This window comes from Salvelinus fontinalis, chromosome 36 (assembly GCF_029448725.1).
Source record: "Salvelinus fontinalis isolate EN_2023a chromosome 36, ASM2944872v1, whole genome shotgun sequence".
Classification (NCBI taxonomy): Eukaryota; Metazoa; Chordata; class Actinopteri; order Salmoniformes; family Salmonidae; genus Salvelinus; species Salvelinus fontinalis.
This window is the reverse complement of record NC_074700.1, coordinates 327511-345707: the sequence shown is the minus strand read 5'-3', so window position 1 is coordinate 345707 and position 18197 is coordinate 327511. Positions and strand designations below refer to the sequence as shown.

The 18197-nt window shown below is 41.8% G+C and overlaps 1 protein-coding gene across 1 annotated transcript in view; it reads right to left on the bottom strand.

The window, feature by feature from the left end:
* The window catches only part of LOC129835386 (collagen alpha-1(XXV) chain-like), a 146482-nt gene that overhangs the window by 83563 nt on the left and 44722 nt on the right, over positions 1–18197 (bottom strand). The window contains exon 9 of the mRNA XM_055901024.1: positions 728–772. Within this exon, the coding sequence (XP_055756999.1) occupies positions 728–772 (45 nt within the window). The remainder of the gene's footprint in view (positions 1–727; positions 773–18197) is intronic.

Below are 18197 nucleotides of genomic sequence, written 5' to 3'. Positions count from 1 at the left end.
TGGTAATGTCATTTCTTCTTCTTTTTGTTAAGTTTAGTCACAACATTTCTCAATTTACAGTATGTCAACCAATCAGCTGAGAGAAAAAAAAAGAGAGCAGTCCATCAAGTGTGTGTGTGTGTGTGTGTGTGTGTAAGTGTGCGTGTCCTGCGGGGCTGACACTACGAACCCACAGGCATGGCTCTCTCATCCCTTCCAGGCTTTTGGGAGGGAGGCTGGACAATGAGCCTGTCATAGCGGATGTAAGCAATGTCCTGACGCGCTCTGGCAGCTTTCATGACTGGGAAAAGTTGTTTCCTCTTCTGGTGCACAGCTTCAGGATAGTCCTTGTTGAGGAAACATCACGTTCTTGGCTCTGACCTAAACCTCAGCTGGAGTTGTGTATAAAGGGTGTGACCATTGAGCAAGTTGAAGAAGCTAAACTCCTAGGTACATTGGATGGTCAATTATCATGGTCAAGCCATATTGACAAAGTTGTTGGAAAGATGGAGAGGGTTCTGTTATAAAAAGATGCCTCCTAGTCGTGTGATTTACTCAGAATTTGAATTAATTTGCATGTCACTCAGTAAATCTACGCCCCCTAAATTCCAAAAGGTCCCAGACTGTTACCAGGCTCTATGCATCAGCCTGGGGACGAGGTTAGGTAATCTGCAAATAAAGCTATTGAAATCTGTCATCTACCTATGTGTCACATCTATCAGGCCTTCCTCTATAACAATGATCTTACCTTCAGCCCATCAACACCTGGGATGCCAGGAGGTCCGAGGGAACCCTGTAAAAAACACAAAACAAACACTTCTAAGATATTCCATTTTTTATATAACATATAGTATGCTTGCATGTGTCTTCGGGAAGGTGACTATGATGTGCTGTCTTAAGTATATGTCTTTGTGTTTTTCCCTGTTAAGACTACTTGTATCATGATTTAATGAAAGGTGTCATATGCAGAGTGACATAACTTCTCAGTGTTGACTGATTATTTGACAGTTCAGACTTATGGCTGCCACTAAAACCCCTTGTGCTCAACTCCGACTTTCCGTAGCTCACCTTCAAATCTATTTGACAAATGCCTAAAGCATGACTAGGGCTGTGGTGGTCATGAAATTTTGTCATCTGGTGATTGTCAAGCAAATAACTGCCGGTCTCCCAGTAACTGACCGTTTATTAACAAACACATTTAGCATCTCCTGGCTTCCACACAAAGCCTACAAGCCACTGATGCAGACCTTTGGAACATCTACATTTTAAAAAGTAGAAATAATCCATGTAATATAGGCTAGCCCATCACAATAAATCTAAATCCCTTAATTATTTTAGACAGGTCTAGAGAAACATGACATGAAAAAATGTAGTCTATTTCAGAAGAACATAATAGCATACTCTGAGTTGTCCTTATGATAGGCCCTGATCTGGCTATGCCATATGGTTGTAGGCAACACTAGTTCATTTAGCAGACAATATTTGCTTAGAATTCCGTGGCATTATTTTATATTATTTTATAGTATGTAGAATACAATTGGACAAAGCTGAATAAAATAGGATATTTTCTCAAAACGATTTGAGGGAGTGCACACCTGTGGCTATTCTTTGTTGAGCGGTCAACAAAGAAACAGGTACTCCTGTATGTTTAATTTACAGCTCTTTTTTTAACTTTAGTTGTGATACAAATGTTGGGCTATATGTTTGGATTTTTAATACATTCTAAGGCTGCATGATGCGACTCTAATGATGATTTGAAAAAAGTTGCATGAAAGTTGCATGAACTCTGCTTTGCTTTTTGCGCAGGCTGTACACACTTCATCAGTCTCTCATTCACAATTTGACAAGCACTTGATAATGCCTCCCCTTTGTGTGGCCGTAATGCCCCCTAAAAAATCCATGTATTTTGCGGCCAGTGGCCATTGTGCCCTTGGGCTGAATATAATATCTCCCGGATGCGCAACTGCGAGTGTCCTTATCCAATTCCGAGGCGCATATTGAAGATATTGGAAGACCTATCCTTTTACTTTTCGTCAGCCAACAAGATGAGTAGGCCTAACGAACAGCAAAAGCACTAGCCTATGTCAATCTACCATCCCCCATCAGTACAAAAGTTGACCTATTATATTCTGTGTGAGAAACAAATATTCCAAGCATAGTCTGGGACTGTTGTGGAATGCGATAGATCCCAAATTAAAACAACCACTAGCATCAAATACATTTTTAAATGATGAACCTGGTGCAACAGATGAGAACATTTAGCTTAATTAAAATGTTCATAAACTATTCGAACATTTCTTCACAATATAAGCGCAGCAATGCACACATGGCAGTATGCTATAAGTGCAAATGTTCCATTAGCAGGAAAACACTATTCTCAAAAGTGACCACAAATACAATCATGCATGTAATGCTTTTATTATAAAGGTGCATTTTTATGATGAAAATGATCTCCCCCAAACTTGAAACTCATGTGCCGCATATGTATGCCAGTTAGGCTCTACACCCCTTGTAAAGCCGATTAATGTGCTTCATTTTAAGAATTTATTTGGCCACTTTAGTTGTGACACAAACCTTAACAAAACATATAGGCCTATGGCATAGGCTACATGCGGTGTGCGACTTTGATTTGAAAAAGTCGCAAATAAAAAACATGCGCTGTTTCTTTCCTTGAGAAGGGGCATCATTCACAAGTGATTATGAAGAAACGTCCTCTCACTGTCAACTGCGTTTATTTTTGTATTTTTTTTTTTATAACAAGATTCAACAACTGAGACATAAACTGAACAAGTTCCACAGACATGTGACTAACAGAAACTGAATAATGTGTCACTGAAGAAAGGGAGGGTCAAAATCAAAAGTAACAGTCAGTATCTGGTGTGGCCACAAGCTGCATTAAGTACTGCAGTGCATCTCCTCCTCATGGACTGCACCAGAATTGCCAGTTCTTGCTGTGAGATGTTACCCCACACTTCCACCAAGGCACCTGCAAGTTCCCAAACATTTCTGGGGGGGAATGGCCCTAGCCCTCACCCTCCGATCCAACAGGTCCCAGAAGTGCTCAAAGGGATTGAGATTGAGGCTCTTCGCTGGCCATGGCTGAACACTGACATTCCTGTCTTGCAGGAAATTACGCACAGAACGAGCAGTATGGCTGGTGGCATTGTCATGCTGGAGGGTCATGTCAGGATGAGCCTGCAGGAAGGGTACCACATGAGGGAGGAGGATGTCTTACCTGCACAGCATTGAGATTGCCTGCAATGACAACAAGCTCAGTCCGAGGATGCTGTGACACACCGCCCCAGACCATGACGGACCCTCCACCTCCAAATCAATCCCACTCCAGAGCACAGGCCTCGGTGTAACACTCATTCCTTTGACGATAAACGCAAATCCGACCATCACCCCTGGTGAGACAACACTGTGACTCATCAGTGAAGAGCACTTTTTGCCAGTCCTGTCTGGTCCAGCGACGGTTGTTTTGTGCCCATAGGCGACGATGTTGCCGGTGATGTCTGGTGAGGACCTGCCTTACAACAGGCCTACAAGCCCCCAGTCCAGCCTCTCTCAGCCTATTGCGGACAGTCTGAGCACTGATGGAGGGATTGTGCGTTCCTGGTGTAACTCGGGCAGTAGTTGTTGGCATCCTGTACCTGTCCCGCAGGTGTGATGTTCGGATGTAACTGTGACCTTAATTGCCTACCGTCTGTAAGCTGTTAGTGTCTTAATGACCGTTCCACAGGTGCATGTTCATTAATTGTTCATGGTTCATTGAACAAGCATGGGAAACAGTGTTAAAACCCTTTACAATGAAGATCTGTGAAGTTATTTGGATTTTTACGAATTATCTTTGAAAGACAGGGTCCTGAAAAAAAGGCGTTTCTTTTATTGCTGAGTTTATATCATTCAGAAGTGATAGGCAAATTTTGTCAACCATCATAGTATTTTTGATTTAATCTTGTCTTTACATATACAAAATAATGTATGTGTACATTTGTTTTGATGTAGAATGGACCATTATCATGCACCTGTCTCAAAATAGGGGCAACGTAAAAAAAGTAATCTAATGCACTTAAATAATGAAAAGGACGCTTTTGCCATGGATCATTTTCATGCCAGCCTGCTACTCCTGTTGTAAATAGTAGCAATGTGCTTAATATTAGGAAAGTTGTGAAATAAATAAAGTAGGCCTATTCTATTGACTGATGGGATCCTCCTCTTTGTAATAGAGGCCATTACTCTCTGTTTTCTAACACAATTGCATAGCCTATAGAAATGTTGTGCAACATGAGCTCAAATCAAATCAAATTGTATTGGTCACATACACAGTTTCTAAAACTGTTTGAATGAAGTCTGTGCGTATAACAGAACTCATATGGCAAGCAAAAACCTGAGAAAAAATCCAACCAGGAAGTGGGAAATCTGAGGTTTGTAGGTTTTCAACTCATTGCCTATCGAAGATACAGTGGGATATTGGTCATATTGCAGTTCCTAAGGCTTCCACTAGATGTCAACAGTCTTTAGAACCTTGTTTGATGCTTCTACTGTGAATGAGGGGGAATGAGGGCTCTTTGAGTCAGGGCTCTGGCAGAGTGCCATTAGCTGACCAGGCGCGTTCACTTGAGAGAGCGTTCCATTGCATTTCTGAAGACAAAGGAATTCTCCGGTTGGAACATTATTAAAGATTTATGTTAAAAACATACAAAAGATTGATTCTATACTTCGTTTGACATGTTTCTATGAACTGTAATATGACTTTTCAACTGAACTTTCGCATGGACTTGCCCGTGCGTCGTGAGTTTGGATTGTGTATTGAACGCGCAAACAAAAAGGAGGTATTTGAACATAAATTATGGACTTTATGGAACAAATCAAACATTTATTGTGGAACTGGGATTCCTGGGAGTAAATTCTGATGAAGATCATCAAAGGTAAGTGAATATTTTTAATGCTATTCCGACATCAGTTGACTCCACAACATGGCGGATATCTTCATGGCTTTTTGGGCTCTGAGCGCTGTACTCAGATTATAACACGGTGTGCTTTTTACTTAAGTTTTTTAAACATCTGACACAGCGGTTGCATTAAGGAGAGGTTTATCTAAAGTTCCATGTATAATACTTGTATCTTTTATCAATGTTTATTATGAGTTTCTCTGTAAATTGATGTGGCTCTCTGTGTAACGGCAGCCTTCCTCCTCTTCGTCTGAAGAGGAGGTGTAGCAGGGGTCAGACCAAGACGCAGCGTAGTTCGTGCTCAACATATTTCATTAAGACGATAAACGTGAACACTTACACAATACAAAAATAACAAACGAGGCAAACCGAAACAGTCCTCTCTGGTGAAACGAACAAAAAGACAGGAAACAACCACCCACAAAATCCCAACACAAAACAAGCCACCTAAATATGATTCCCAATCAGAGACAACACAAAACACCTGCCTCTGATTGAGAACCATATTAGGCCAAACATAGAAACAGACAAACTAGACACACAACATAGAATGCCCACCCAGCTCACGTCCTGACCAACACTAAAACAAGTAAAACACACAAGAACTATGGTCAGAACGTGACACTCTGCAAAATCACTGGATGTTTTGGAGTCAAAACATTACTGAACATAACACGCTTATGTAAACTGAGATTTTTGGATATAAATATGAACTTTATCGATAAAAACATACATGTATTGTGTAACATGAAGTCCTATGAGTGTCATCTGATGAAGATCATCAAAGGTTAGTGATTCATTTTATCTCTATTTCTGCTTTTTGTGACTCCTCTCTTTGGCTGGAAAAATGGCTGTGTTTTTCTGTGAATTGCTGCTGACCTAACATAATGATATGTTGTGCTTTCGTCGTAAAGCCTTTTTGAAATCGGACACTGTGGTGGGATTAACAACAAGTTTACCTTTAAAATGGTATAAAATACTTGTATGTCTGAGGAATTTTAATTATGAGATTTCCGTTGTTTTGAATTTGGCGCCCTGCACTTTCACTGGCTGTTGTCATATCAATCCCGTTAACGGGATCCCAGCCATAATTAGCAGATGTTATTGCGAGTGTAGCGAAATGCTTGTGCTCGTAGTTCCGACAGTGCAGCAATATCTAACAAGTAATATCTAACAATTTCACAACAAATCCCAAATACACAGAAATCTAAGTAAAGGAATGGAATAGGAATATATAAATATATGGATGAGAAATTTCAGAGCGTCATAGGCTAAGATGCAATAGATAGTATAGAATACAGTATATATATATGAGATGAGTAATGCAAGATATGTAAACATTATGAAAGTGAAATTAATAAAGTGACTAGTGTTCCATTTATTACATTTTTCAAGTCTGTATGTTGGCAGCAGCCTCTCTGTGCTAGTGATGGCTATTTAACAGTCTGATGGCCTTGAGAAAGAAGCTGTTTTTCAGTCTCTGTCCCAGCTTTGATGCACCTGTACTGACTTCGCCTTCTGGATGATAGTGGGGTGAACAAGCAGTGGTTGTTGTCCTTTATGATCTTTTTGCCCTTCCTGTGACATCGGGTGCTGTAAGTGTCCTGGAGGGCAGGTAGTTTGCACCCAGTGATATGTTGGACAGACTGCACCACCCTCTGGAGAAACCTGCGGTTGTGGGTGATGCAGTTGCCGTTAGAGGTCGACCGATTAATCGTCTGGGACGATTAATTAGGGCCAATTTCGAGTTTTCAGAAGAATCTGTAATCAGCCTTTTTGGACGCTGATTATGGCCGATTCCATTGCAATCCACGAGAAGACTGCGTGGCAGGCTGACCACCTGTTATGCGAGTGCAGCATCAAAAGGACCTTGTGGCTGCAAGGAGCCAAGGTAAGTTGCTAGTTAGCATTAAACTTATCTTATAAAAAACAATCAATCTTCACATAATCACTAATTAACTACACATGGTTGATGATATTACTAGGCTAACTAGCTTGTCCTGCGTTGCATATAATCAATGTGGTGCCTGTTAATTTATCATCGAATCCCAGCCTACTTCAACTTTGCCAAACGGGTGATGATTTAACAAAAGCACATTCGTGAAAAAAGCACAATCATTGCACGAACTAACCTAACCATGAACATCAATACCTTCCTTTAAATAAATACACAGAAGTATATTTTTTTAAACCTGCATATTTAGTTAAAAGAAATGCAGTCAATATTAACTAGGACAATTGTGTCACTTCTCTAGCGTTCAGTGCAAGCAGAGTCAGGGTATGTGCCCTGGATTAAAAAAATAATCTCTCCAGAAATAAGTCTCTCACTGTTGCCGCCTGCTACCGACCCCCCTCAGCTCCCAGCTGTGCCCTGGACACCATTTGTGAATTGATCGCCCCCCCATCTAGCTTCAGAGTTTGTTCTACTAGGTGACCTAAACTGGGATATGCTCATTACCCCGGCAGTCCTACAATCTAAGCTAGATGCCCTCAATCTCACACAAATCATCAAGGAACCCACCAGGTACAACCCTAAATCCGTAAACATGGGCACCCTCATAGACATTATCCTGACCAACTTGCCCTCCAAATACACCTCTGCTGTCTTCAATCAAGATCTCAGCGATCACTGCCTCATTGCCTGTATCCGCTACGGGTCCGCGGTCAAACGACCACCCCTCATCACTGTCAAACGCTCCCTAAAACACTTCTGCGAGCAGGCCTTTCTAATTGACCTGGCCCGGGTATCCTGGAAGGATATTGACCTCATCCCGTCAGTTGAGGATGCCTGGTCATTCTTTAAAAGTAACTTCCTCACCATCTTAGATAAGCATGCCCCGTTCAAAAAACGCAGAACTAAGAACAGATATAGCCCTTGGTTCACTCCAGACCTGACTGCCCTCGACCAGCACAAAAACATCCTGTGGCGGACTGCAATAGCATCGAATAGTCCCCGCGATATGCAACTGTTCAACTCAAGAACCAATACACACAGTCAGTCAGGAAAGCAAAGGCTAGCTTTTTCAAGCAGAAATTTGCATCCTGTAGCTCTAACTCCAAAAAGTTCTGGGACACTGTACAGTCCATGGAGAACAAGAGCACTTCCTCCCAGCTGCCCACTGCACTGAGGCTAGGTAACACGGTCACCACGATAAATCCATGTTAATCGAAAACTTCAACAAGCATTTCTCAACGGCTGGCCATGCCTTCCACCTGGCTACTCCAACCTCGGCCAACAGCTCCGGCCCCCCCGCAGCTACTCGCCCAAGCGTCCCTAGCTTCTCCTTTACCCAAATCCAGATAGCAGATGTCCTGAAAGAGCTGCAAAACCTGGACCCATACAAATCAGCTGGGCTTGACAATCTAGACCATCTATTTCTGAAACTGTCCGCCTCCATTGTCGCAACCCCTATTACCAGCCTGTTCAACCTGTCTTTCATATCGTCTGAGATCCCCAAGGATTGGAAAGCTGCCGCGGTCATCCCCCTCTTCAAATGGGGAGACACCCTGGATCCAAACTGTTACAGACCTATATCCATCCTGCCCTGCCTATCTAAGGTCTTCGAAAGCCAAGTTAATAAACAGATCACTGACCATCTCGAATCCCATCGTATCTTCTCCGCTGTGCAATCCGGTTTCCGAGCCGGTCACGGGTGCACCTCAGCCACGCTCAAGGTACTAAACGATATCATAACCGCCATTGATAAAAGACAGTACTGTGCAGCCGTCTTCATCGACCTGGCCAATGCTTTCGACTCTGTCAATCACCATATTCTTATCGGCAGACTCAGTAGCCTCGGTTTTTCTGATGACTGCCTTGCCTGGTTCACCAACTACTTTGCAGACAGAGTTCAGTGTGTCAAATCGGAGGGCATGTTCTCCGGTCCTCTGGCAGTCTCTATGGGGGTACCACAGGGTTCAATTCCCGGGCCGACTCTTTTCTCTGTATATATCAATGATGTTGCTCTTGCTGCGGGCGATTCCCTGACCCACCTCTACGCAGACGACACCGTTCTGTATACTTCTGGCCCTTCCTTGGACACTGTGCTATCTAACCTCCAAACGAGCTTCAATGCCATACAGCACTCCTTCCGTGGTCTCCAACTGCTCTTAAACGCTAGTAAAACCAAATGCATGCTTTTCAACCGTTCACTGCCTGCACCCGCCCGCCCGACTAGCATCACCACCCTGGACAGTTCCGACCTAGAATATGTGGACATCTATAAATACCTAGGTGTCTGGCTAGACTGTAAACTCTCCTTCCAGACTCATATTAAACATCTCCAATCCAAAATCAAATCAAGAATCAGCTTTCTATTTCGCAACAAAGCCTCCTTCACTCACGCCGCCAAACTCACCCTAGTAAAACTGACTATCCTACCGATCCTCGACTTCGGCGATGTCATCCACAAAATAGCTTACAATTCTCTACTCAGCAAACTGGATGCAGTCTATCACAGTGCCATCTGTTTTGTTACTAAAACACCTTATACCACCCACCACTGCGACCTGTATGCTCTAGTCGGCTGGCCCTCGCTACATATTCGTCGCCAGACCCACTGGCTCCAGGTCATCTATAAGTCCATGCTAGGTAAAGCTCCGCCTTATCTCAGTTCACTGGTCACGATATCAACACCCACCCGTAGCACGCGCTCCAGCAGGTATATCTCACTGATCATCCCAAAAGCCAACACCTCATTTGGCCGCCTGTCCTTCCAGTTCTCTGCTGCCTGTGACTGGAACAAATTGCAAAAAGCGCTGAAGTTGGAGACTTTTATTTCCCTCACCAACTTTAAACATCTGCAATCTGAGCAGCTAACCAATCGCTGCAGCTGTACATAGTCCATCTGTAAACAACCCACCCAATTTACCTACCTCATCCCCTTACTGTTTTTATTTATTTATTTTTCTGCTCTTTTACACACCAGTATCTCTTCTTGCTCATGATCATCTGATGATTTATCACTCCAGTGTTAATCTGCTAAATTGTAATTATTCGCTCATATGGCCTATTTATTGCCTACCTCATGCCTTTTGCACACAATGTATATAGACACATTTTTTTTTTCCTACTGTGTTATTGACTTGTTTATTGTTTACTCCATGTGTAACTCTGTGTTGTTGTCTGTTCACACTGCTATGCTTTATCTTGGCCAGGTCGCAGTTGTAAATGAGAACTTGTTGTCAACTAGCCTACCTGGTTAAATAAAGGTGAAATAAAAAAATAAAAAATAAAAATAAAAAGAGTTTTGGCCACACGGCTCGTTGCGAATTGTGTGAAGACCATTTCTTCCTAACAAAGACCGTAATTAATTTGCCAGAATTTTACATAATTATGACGTAACATTGAAGGTTGTGCAATGTAGAAACAATATTTAGACTTAGGGTTGCCAACCGTTCGATAAAATACGCAAAGGTTCCGTATTTCACTGAAAGAATAAACGTTTTGTTTTCGAAATGATAGTTTACGGATTTGACCATATTAATGACCAAAGGCTTGTATTTCTGTGTGTTTATTATAATTAAGTCTATGATTTGATATTTGATAGAGCAGTCTGACTGAGCGGTGGTAGGCTTGTAAGAATTAATTCAAAAAGCACTTCTTAGCAATGCTTGAAGCACAGCGCTGTTAATGACTTCAAGCCTATGAACTCCCGAGATTAGGCTGGCAATACTAAAGTGTCTATAAGAACATCCAATAGTCAAAGGTATATGAAGCACAAATGGTATAGAGAGAAATAGTTGACATGTCATAATTCCTATAATAACTACAACCTAAAACTTATTAACTGGGAATATTTTAGACTCATGTTAAAAGGAACCACCTGCTTTCATATATTCTCATGTTCTGAGCAAGGAACATAAACATTAGCTTTTTTACATGGCACATATTGCACTTTTACTTTCCTCAACACTGTTTTTGCATTCTTTAAACCAAATTGAACATTTTCATTATTTATTTGAGACTAAATGGATTTTATTTATGTATTATATTAAGTTAAAATAAAAGTGTTCATTATTCATTCAGTATTGTTGTAATTGTCATTATTACAAATATATATATTTAAAAAATTGGCAGATTAATCGGTATCAGCTTTATTTGTTCCTCTAATAATTGGTATCGGTGTTGAAAAATCATAATCAGTCGACCTCTAGTTGCCCTACCAGGTGATGATACAGCCTGACAGGATGCTCTAAATTGTGCATCTGTAAAAGTTTGTGAGGGTTTTAGGTGAAAAGTCAAATTTCTTCAGCCTCCTGAGGTTTAACCTGTTTGGCGTGCAAGCCCGACGTCGGTACATTTATGACAACAGCCACTTCAAGTGCAGGGCGCGAAATTCAAAAGATATATTTTTTTAAATATTTAACTTTCACACATTAACAAGTCCAATACAGCATATGAAAGGTACACATCTCGTGAATCCAGCCAACATGTCCGATTTTTAAAATGTTTTACAGGGAAGACAAAATATGTAAATCTATTAGCTAACCACGTTAGCAAAAGACTCCACTTTTATTACTCCATCAGTTTTTGACTCCATCAGTAGCTATCACAAATTCGGCCAAATAAAGATATAAATAGCCACTAACCAAGAAACAACCTCATCAGATGACAGTCTGATAACATATTTATTGTATAGCATATGTTTTTTTTTTTTTAAATGTGCATATTTCAGGTATAAATCATAGTTTACATTGCAGCTACAGTCAGAAATTGCACCGAAAGCAGACAGAAAAATTATAGACACCAACGCCAAATAACTAAATACTCATCATAAAACATTTCTGAAAAATACATAGTGTACAGCAATTGAAAGACAGGCATCTTGTGATTCCAGACAATATTTCCGATTTATCAAGTGTTTTACAGCGAAAACACAATATAGCGTTATATTAGCGTAGCCACAATAGCCAGAAACACTTGGGCGCCGACAACCAGTTCACATGCACGACAGATATTAGAAATAGCATCATAAAATGTTTCTTACTTTTGGTGATCTTCCGTCAGAATGTTGGACAAGGTGTCCTTTGTCCAGAACAGTCGTTGTTTGGATCTGGAACGGCAAATTTCCCTCTTGATTTAGCATGGGCACTTGCCAAGTGGCACGGATCTCTCCAACGTCAACAAAGTCAGAGAACGGAACACGGCAAAACTCCCGAAAAAATTTCAATAATCTGATTAAACTATTTTGAAAAAACATACTTTACGATGATATGGTCACATGTATCAAATAAAATCTAAACCGGAGATGTTAGTCGTCCATAACGACAGCTAAACAGAAGGCAAATCCATGTCCTCTTTCGCGCGCTCCAGAGACAGGAAATGGACGGTCACATTATACAAAGAGCTTTAATTCCACCTCAGGCCAAGAAAGACACTAAATTTCTTCTCTCACCGCCTCTTGACAACCAGGGGAAGCTGTATGAAGTGTACGTAGACTCTTACGTTCATTGCCCATGTATAGGCATGAAGTTGAACAGAGCATCGATTTCTGACATTCCACTTCCTGGTCAGGAAATGTGCTGCAGAAGGAGTTCTGTTTCACTCAGAGAAATAATTCAAACGGTTTTAGAAACTAGAGAGTGTTTTCTATCCAATAGTAATAATAATATGCATATTGTACAAGCAAGAATTGAGTACGAGGCTGTTTGAAATGGGCACGATTTAACTGGCTACTCAATACTGCCCCTTGCAGCCATAAGAAGTTAAGAGGCGGACCATTCAGTTTGTCAGAGATAAGTACTTCGAGGAACTTAAAACTTTCCACCTTCTCCACTTCTGTCCCGTCGATGTGGATAGGGGGTGCTCCCTCTGCTGTTTCCTGAAGTCCATGATCATCTACTTTGTTTTGTTGATGTTGAGTGAGAGGTTATTTTCCTGACACCACACTCCCAGAGCACTCACCTCCTCCCTGTAGGCTGTCTTGTCGTTGTTGGTAATCAAGCCTACTACCGTTGTGTCGTCTGCAAACTTGATGAGTGAGTTGGAGGCGTGCTTAGCCACGCCGTCAATGGATGAACAGGGAGTACAGGAGGGGGCTGAGTACGCACCCCCAGTGTTGAGGATCAGCGAAGTGGAGATGTTGTTTTCTACCTTCACCACCTGGGGGCAGCCCGTCAGGAAGTCCAGGATCCAATTGCACAGGGTGGGGTTCAGACCCAGGGCTTTGAGCTTAATGATGAGCTTGGAAGGTACTATGGTGTTGAATGCTGAGCTATAGTCAATGAACAGCACTCTTACATAGGTATTCCTCTTGTCCAGATGGGATAGGGGAGTGTGCAGTGTGATGGCGATTGCATTGTCTGTGGACATATTGGGGTGGTAAGCAAATTGAAGTGGGTCTAGGGTGACAGGTAAGTTGGCGGTGATATGATCCTTGACTAGTCTCTCAAAGCACTTCATGATGACAGAAGTGAGTCATTTAGTTAAGTTACATTTGCATTCTTGGGTACAGAAAAATGGTGGCCATCTTTAAGCATGTGGGGACGGTAGACTGGGATAGAGAGAGATGGAATATGTCTGTAAACAAACCAGCCAGCTGGTTTGCGCATGCTCCGAGGACGCGGTTAGGGATGCGGTCTGGGCCGGCAGCCTTGTGAGGGTTAACACGTTTAAATGTCTTACTCACGTCGGCCACGGAGCAGGAGAGCCCACAGTCCTTGGTAGCTGGCCGCGTCGGTGGCATTGTGTTATCCTGAAAGCGGACGAAGAACGTGTGTAGCTTGTCTGGAAGCAAGACGTCGGTGTCCGCGACCCTGCCACATACATCTTGTTTCTGAGCCGTTGAATTGCAACTCTACTTTGTCTCAATACTGATGTGTTTCCTGTTTGATTGCCTTGCGGAGGGCATTACCTTGCCATGGTTAAATGCGGTGGCTCGTGCTTTCAGTTTTGTGCGAATGCTGCCATCTATCCACGGCACCTGGTTAGGGTAGGTTTTAATAGCCACAGTGGGTACAACATCTCCTATGCACCTCTAGTTAAACTCAGTAATTGTCTCAGTGTACGCATTCATATTATTCTCAGAAGCTACCCGAACATATCCCAGTCCGGTGATCAAAACAATCTTGAAGTGTGGGTTCTGATTGGTCAGACCAGCGTTGAATAGTCCTTAGCATGGGTGCTTCCTGTTTGAATTTCTGCCTATAGGAAGGGAGGAGCAAAATGGAGTTGTGGTCAGATTTGCCGAAAGGAGGGCGGAGGAGGGCCTTGTATGCATACCGGAAGTTAGAGTAACAATGGTCCAGTGTTTTTTCAGCACTAGTGCTGCAGTTGATATGCTGATAGAATCTAGGTAGCCCTTTTCTAAAATGTATTTGTTAATATCCCCAGCTACAATAAATGCATCCTAAAGATATGTGGTTTCCAGTTTGCATAAAGTCCAGTGAAGTTCCTTGAGGTATCGGCTTGAGGGGGGATATACAAGGCTGTGACAATAACTGAAGAGAATTCTCTTGGGAGATAATACGGTAGGCATTTGATTGTGAGGTATTCTAGGTCAGGTGAACAAAAAGGACTTGAGTTCCTGTATGTTATTACAATTATGTTATTACAAACATGAATCGTTAATCATGAAACATACACCCCTGCCTTTCTTCTTCCTGGAGAGATTTTTATTCTTGTCGGTGTGATGCACTGAGAATCCAGATAGCTGGACCGATTCCGACAGTTTATCCCGAAAGAGCCATGTTTCGGTGAAACACAGTATGTTACAATCCCTGATGTCTCTCTGGAAAGCAACCCTTGCTCTGATCTCATCAACTTTGTTATCTAGAGACTGAACGTTAGTGAGTAATATACTCGAAAGCAGTGGGCGGTATGCGCGCCTCCGAAGTCTGACTAGAAGACCACTCCGAATTCCTCTCCTCCAGTGGCGTTGTTTTGAGTCGGCCTCTGGAATCATTTCAAATGCCCTGGGAGGTGCGAACAAAGGATCCGCTTCGAGAAAGTCGTATTCCTGGTCGTAATGCTGGTGATGCTGGTGAGTCACCGCCGCTCTGATATCCAATAGTTCTTCCCGGCTGTATGTAATAACACATAACATTTTCTGGGCTAACAATGTAAGAAATTATACATTAAAAAAATACAACGTTTCCTAAGGACTAGAAGCGAGGCGGCCCCCTCTGTCGGAGCCATCTTGCTCATGGGCTCTCATGAAGTGTTTAATTAGCTTTTCGATTACATTTACATTGATGTCAGAGTGATTAGAGGGACAATAGACTGCTGAGTATTAGGCAGTTAACAAGTTTGGTAGGCTACTAATGACCATCAGCAGCATCAGAGCTTGGAGAAGCCTAATTACTGTGACTAAATGGTCACCTGGAATTTGACTGGCGCCATGACTCATGACTCGCTGGTGTGGCGGTAATACCCAGCTACAAAACCTCCAGCTCCAGTCCTTGCGAGACAAGGAGAAAATGGGAGAAAAACAAGCTGAGACAACCTTTGATATCTCTGCTCCTCTTCGGGGCTGAGAGGGTTTGATTACCTTAAAAACACCATCCAGGGTAAACATCTCGTGAAATTTCAAGACTTGTGAGATTAGAATGACAGAAGGCACAGGATTTTGGGAATAGCCACACTGAGAAGCTTAGTCAATGTGGAGTAAAAAAAAAAGGAGACAGCGCTCTGTTAAGTTTCCACGTTCTCCTTGTTATTTTCTAGACACAGCAATTTAGACTCTGTAGACATTACAAGTGGGGATTAATGATCTCCTACTCAATATATGGTCTCTTCAACCTCAGGAGTCTGAAGAAATTTGGCTTGTCACCAAAAACACTCACAAATTTTTACAGATGCGCAATCGAGAGCATCCTGTCGGGCTGTATCACCGCCTGGTACGGCAGCTGCTCCGCCCATAACCGTAAGGCTCTCCAGAGGGTAGTGAGGTCTGCACAACGCATCACCGGGTGCAAACTACCTGCCCTACAGGACAACTACACCACCCGATGTCCCAGGAAGGCCAAAAAGATCATCAAGGACAACAACCACCCGAGCCACAGCCTGTTCACCCCGCTATCATCCAGAAGGCGAGGTCAGTACAGGTGCATCAAAGCGGGGACCGAGAGACTGAAAAACAGCTTCTATCTCAAGGCCATCAGACTGTTAAACAGCCATCACTAACATTGAGTGGCTGCTGCCAACATACTGACTCAACTCTAGCCACTTTAATAATGAAACAATTTATGTAATAAATGTATCACTAGACACTTTAAACAATGCCACTTTATATAATGTTTACATACCCTACATTACTCATCTCATATGTATATACTGTACGCTATACCATCTACTGCATCTAGCCATCTTGATGTAATTAAATGTATCACTAGCCACTTTAAACAATGCCACTTAAATAATGTTTTCATAAACTACATTATTCATCCCATATGTATTTACTGTACTCTATACCATCTACTGCATCTTGTCTATGCCGTTCGGCCATCACTCATTCATATATTTGTATGTACATATTCACATTCATTCCTTTACACTTGTGTGTATAAGATAGTTGTTGTGAAATTGTTAGGTTAGAATACTTGTTAGATATTACTGCATGGTCGGAACTAGAAGCACAAGCATTTCGCTACACTTGCATTAACATCTGCTAACCATTGTCACGATCGTCTTCTTGAAAGTGAGTGGACCAAGGCGCAGCGTGTGGAAAAAAAATCTTCTTTTATTTAGAAGAGAGAGAAAACACGAAACGAACACTATACATAAACTGAAACAAAACAACACACGACCGTGAAGCTACAAACGTTAGTGCACACACAAGCTACAAACGTTCAACATAGACAATTACCCACATAAACCTAGTGCCTATGGCTGTCTTAAATATGGTTCTCAATCAAAGACAGATGTCATTAATTGTCTCTGATTGAGAACCATTCAGGCAACCATAGACAAAGCTAGACACCTACACTAAACACAAACCCATCTACTCTACTTAACCCCCTAAACCATACAACCACCCTAGACAATACAAAAACACATACCTTCCCCATGTCACACCCTGACCTAACTAAAATAATAAAGGAAACAAAGAATACTAAGGCCAGGGCATGACAACCATGTGTATGTGACAAATAAAATTTTATTTTATTTGGTGGTTATCATGTGTGTGCCCTACTGCTCTATAGTAAGCCTGAGACTAGCATAGAATCTCATGGCTGAGCAGTACTATTAACCGTCATACAAACAAATGGGTACATTTTTGATTACAGCCCAAAGGTCATTTATTCAATTCTTCCACATTTTCATGTTTGTCAATCAACTTGTTCTTGCATTGTTTATTATTTCTGTATCAATATGGACTTTAAAATGTTTTAATTCCTTTGGGGTCAAAACACTTAAATCTGTCTATATTAATTTGATAGATAGGATCTTTATTTGAATCTAGGTTTCTCTTGAGACAAGTACAATCTTAGTTATCCATACCACCAGAAGGTGGAGGGGAACCTGTATCAGGTTTTGACCCGATAGACAGATCATCTGCAGTGATATTTCTCCCCATGTACTCGCCTAAGATTGTACTTTTCTATGCCACATGTCATATGGCTGTATACAAAACCAAAATATCCTTTTTTCTGTGCTTATAAAAATCTGCCAATGGTGTAAAAAGTCTGCCAATGGTATAAATACTTGATAGAACTGCAATACAGAACTCAGATACGCTCTGAATCTACACCCAGAGCTGTATTGGTGTGTATTCTCTCAAATGTAATCATACTAGGGCAAATCTAAAAACCTGCAGAGATGCCGCACCTTATGTACTTCCTGGAGAATGTCATGGACTTACATTTTGATGGTTCGAAGGTGCTCCCCCCCCCCCCTCTCTCTTCTCCCACTCTTAAATTCTATCTGAATGGGAGATATAAACTGAAACTCAAAATGTACCTTTATAGTATGTGTATGTGTTAGTCCTCAGCTCTCCACTGCAATGTGTGGTGAACACTCTGGTGCATAATGGCTGTCATGCATCATTAGGGTGTTTAATAGTAGAGCACCCCACTCAATGGACTGTAGAGTGGGCATAATGGTTATTTTGAGTGTAAGATGTTGAGAATGTATTTTGTTTCCTGAGTATGTGAGCCCAGGATTAGTCTCCCAAGTGTCTGTCTAGGTCTCATGAGGGGATATGGATGAGATGTAATATTGTAGAGGATAACTATTAACAGTAGCTGACACTGGGCTACTTAGGACATAGGGCTGGGCAATATGGCCAAAATATCATATCACCATTTTTAGAATTTATGTTT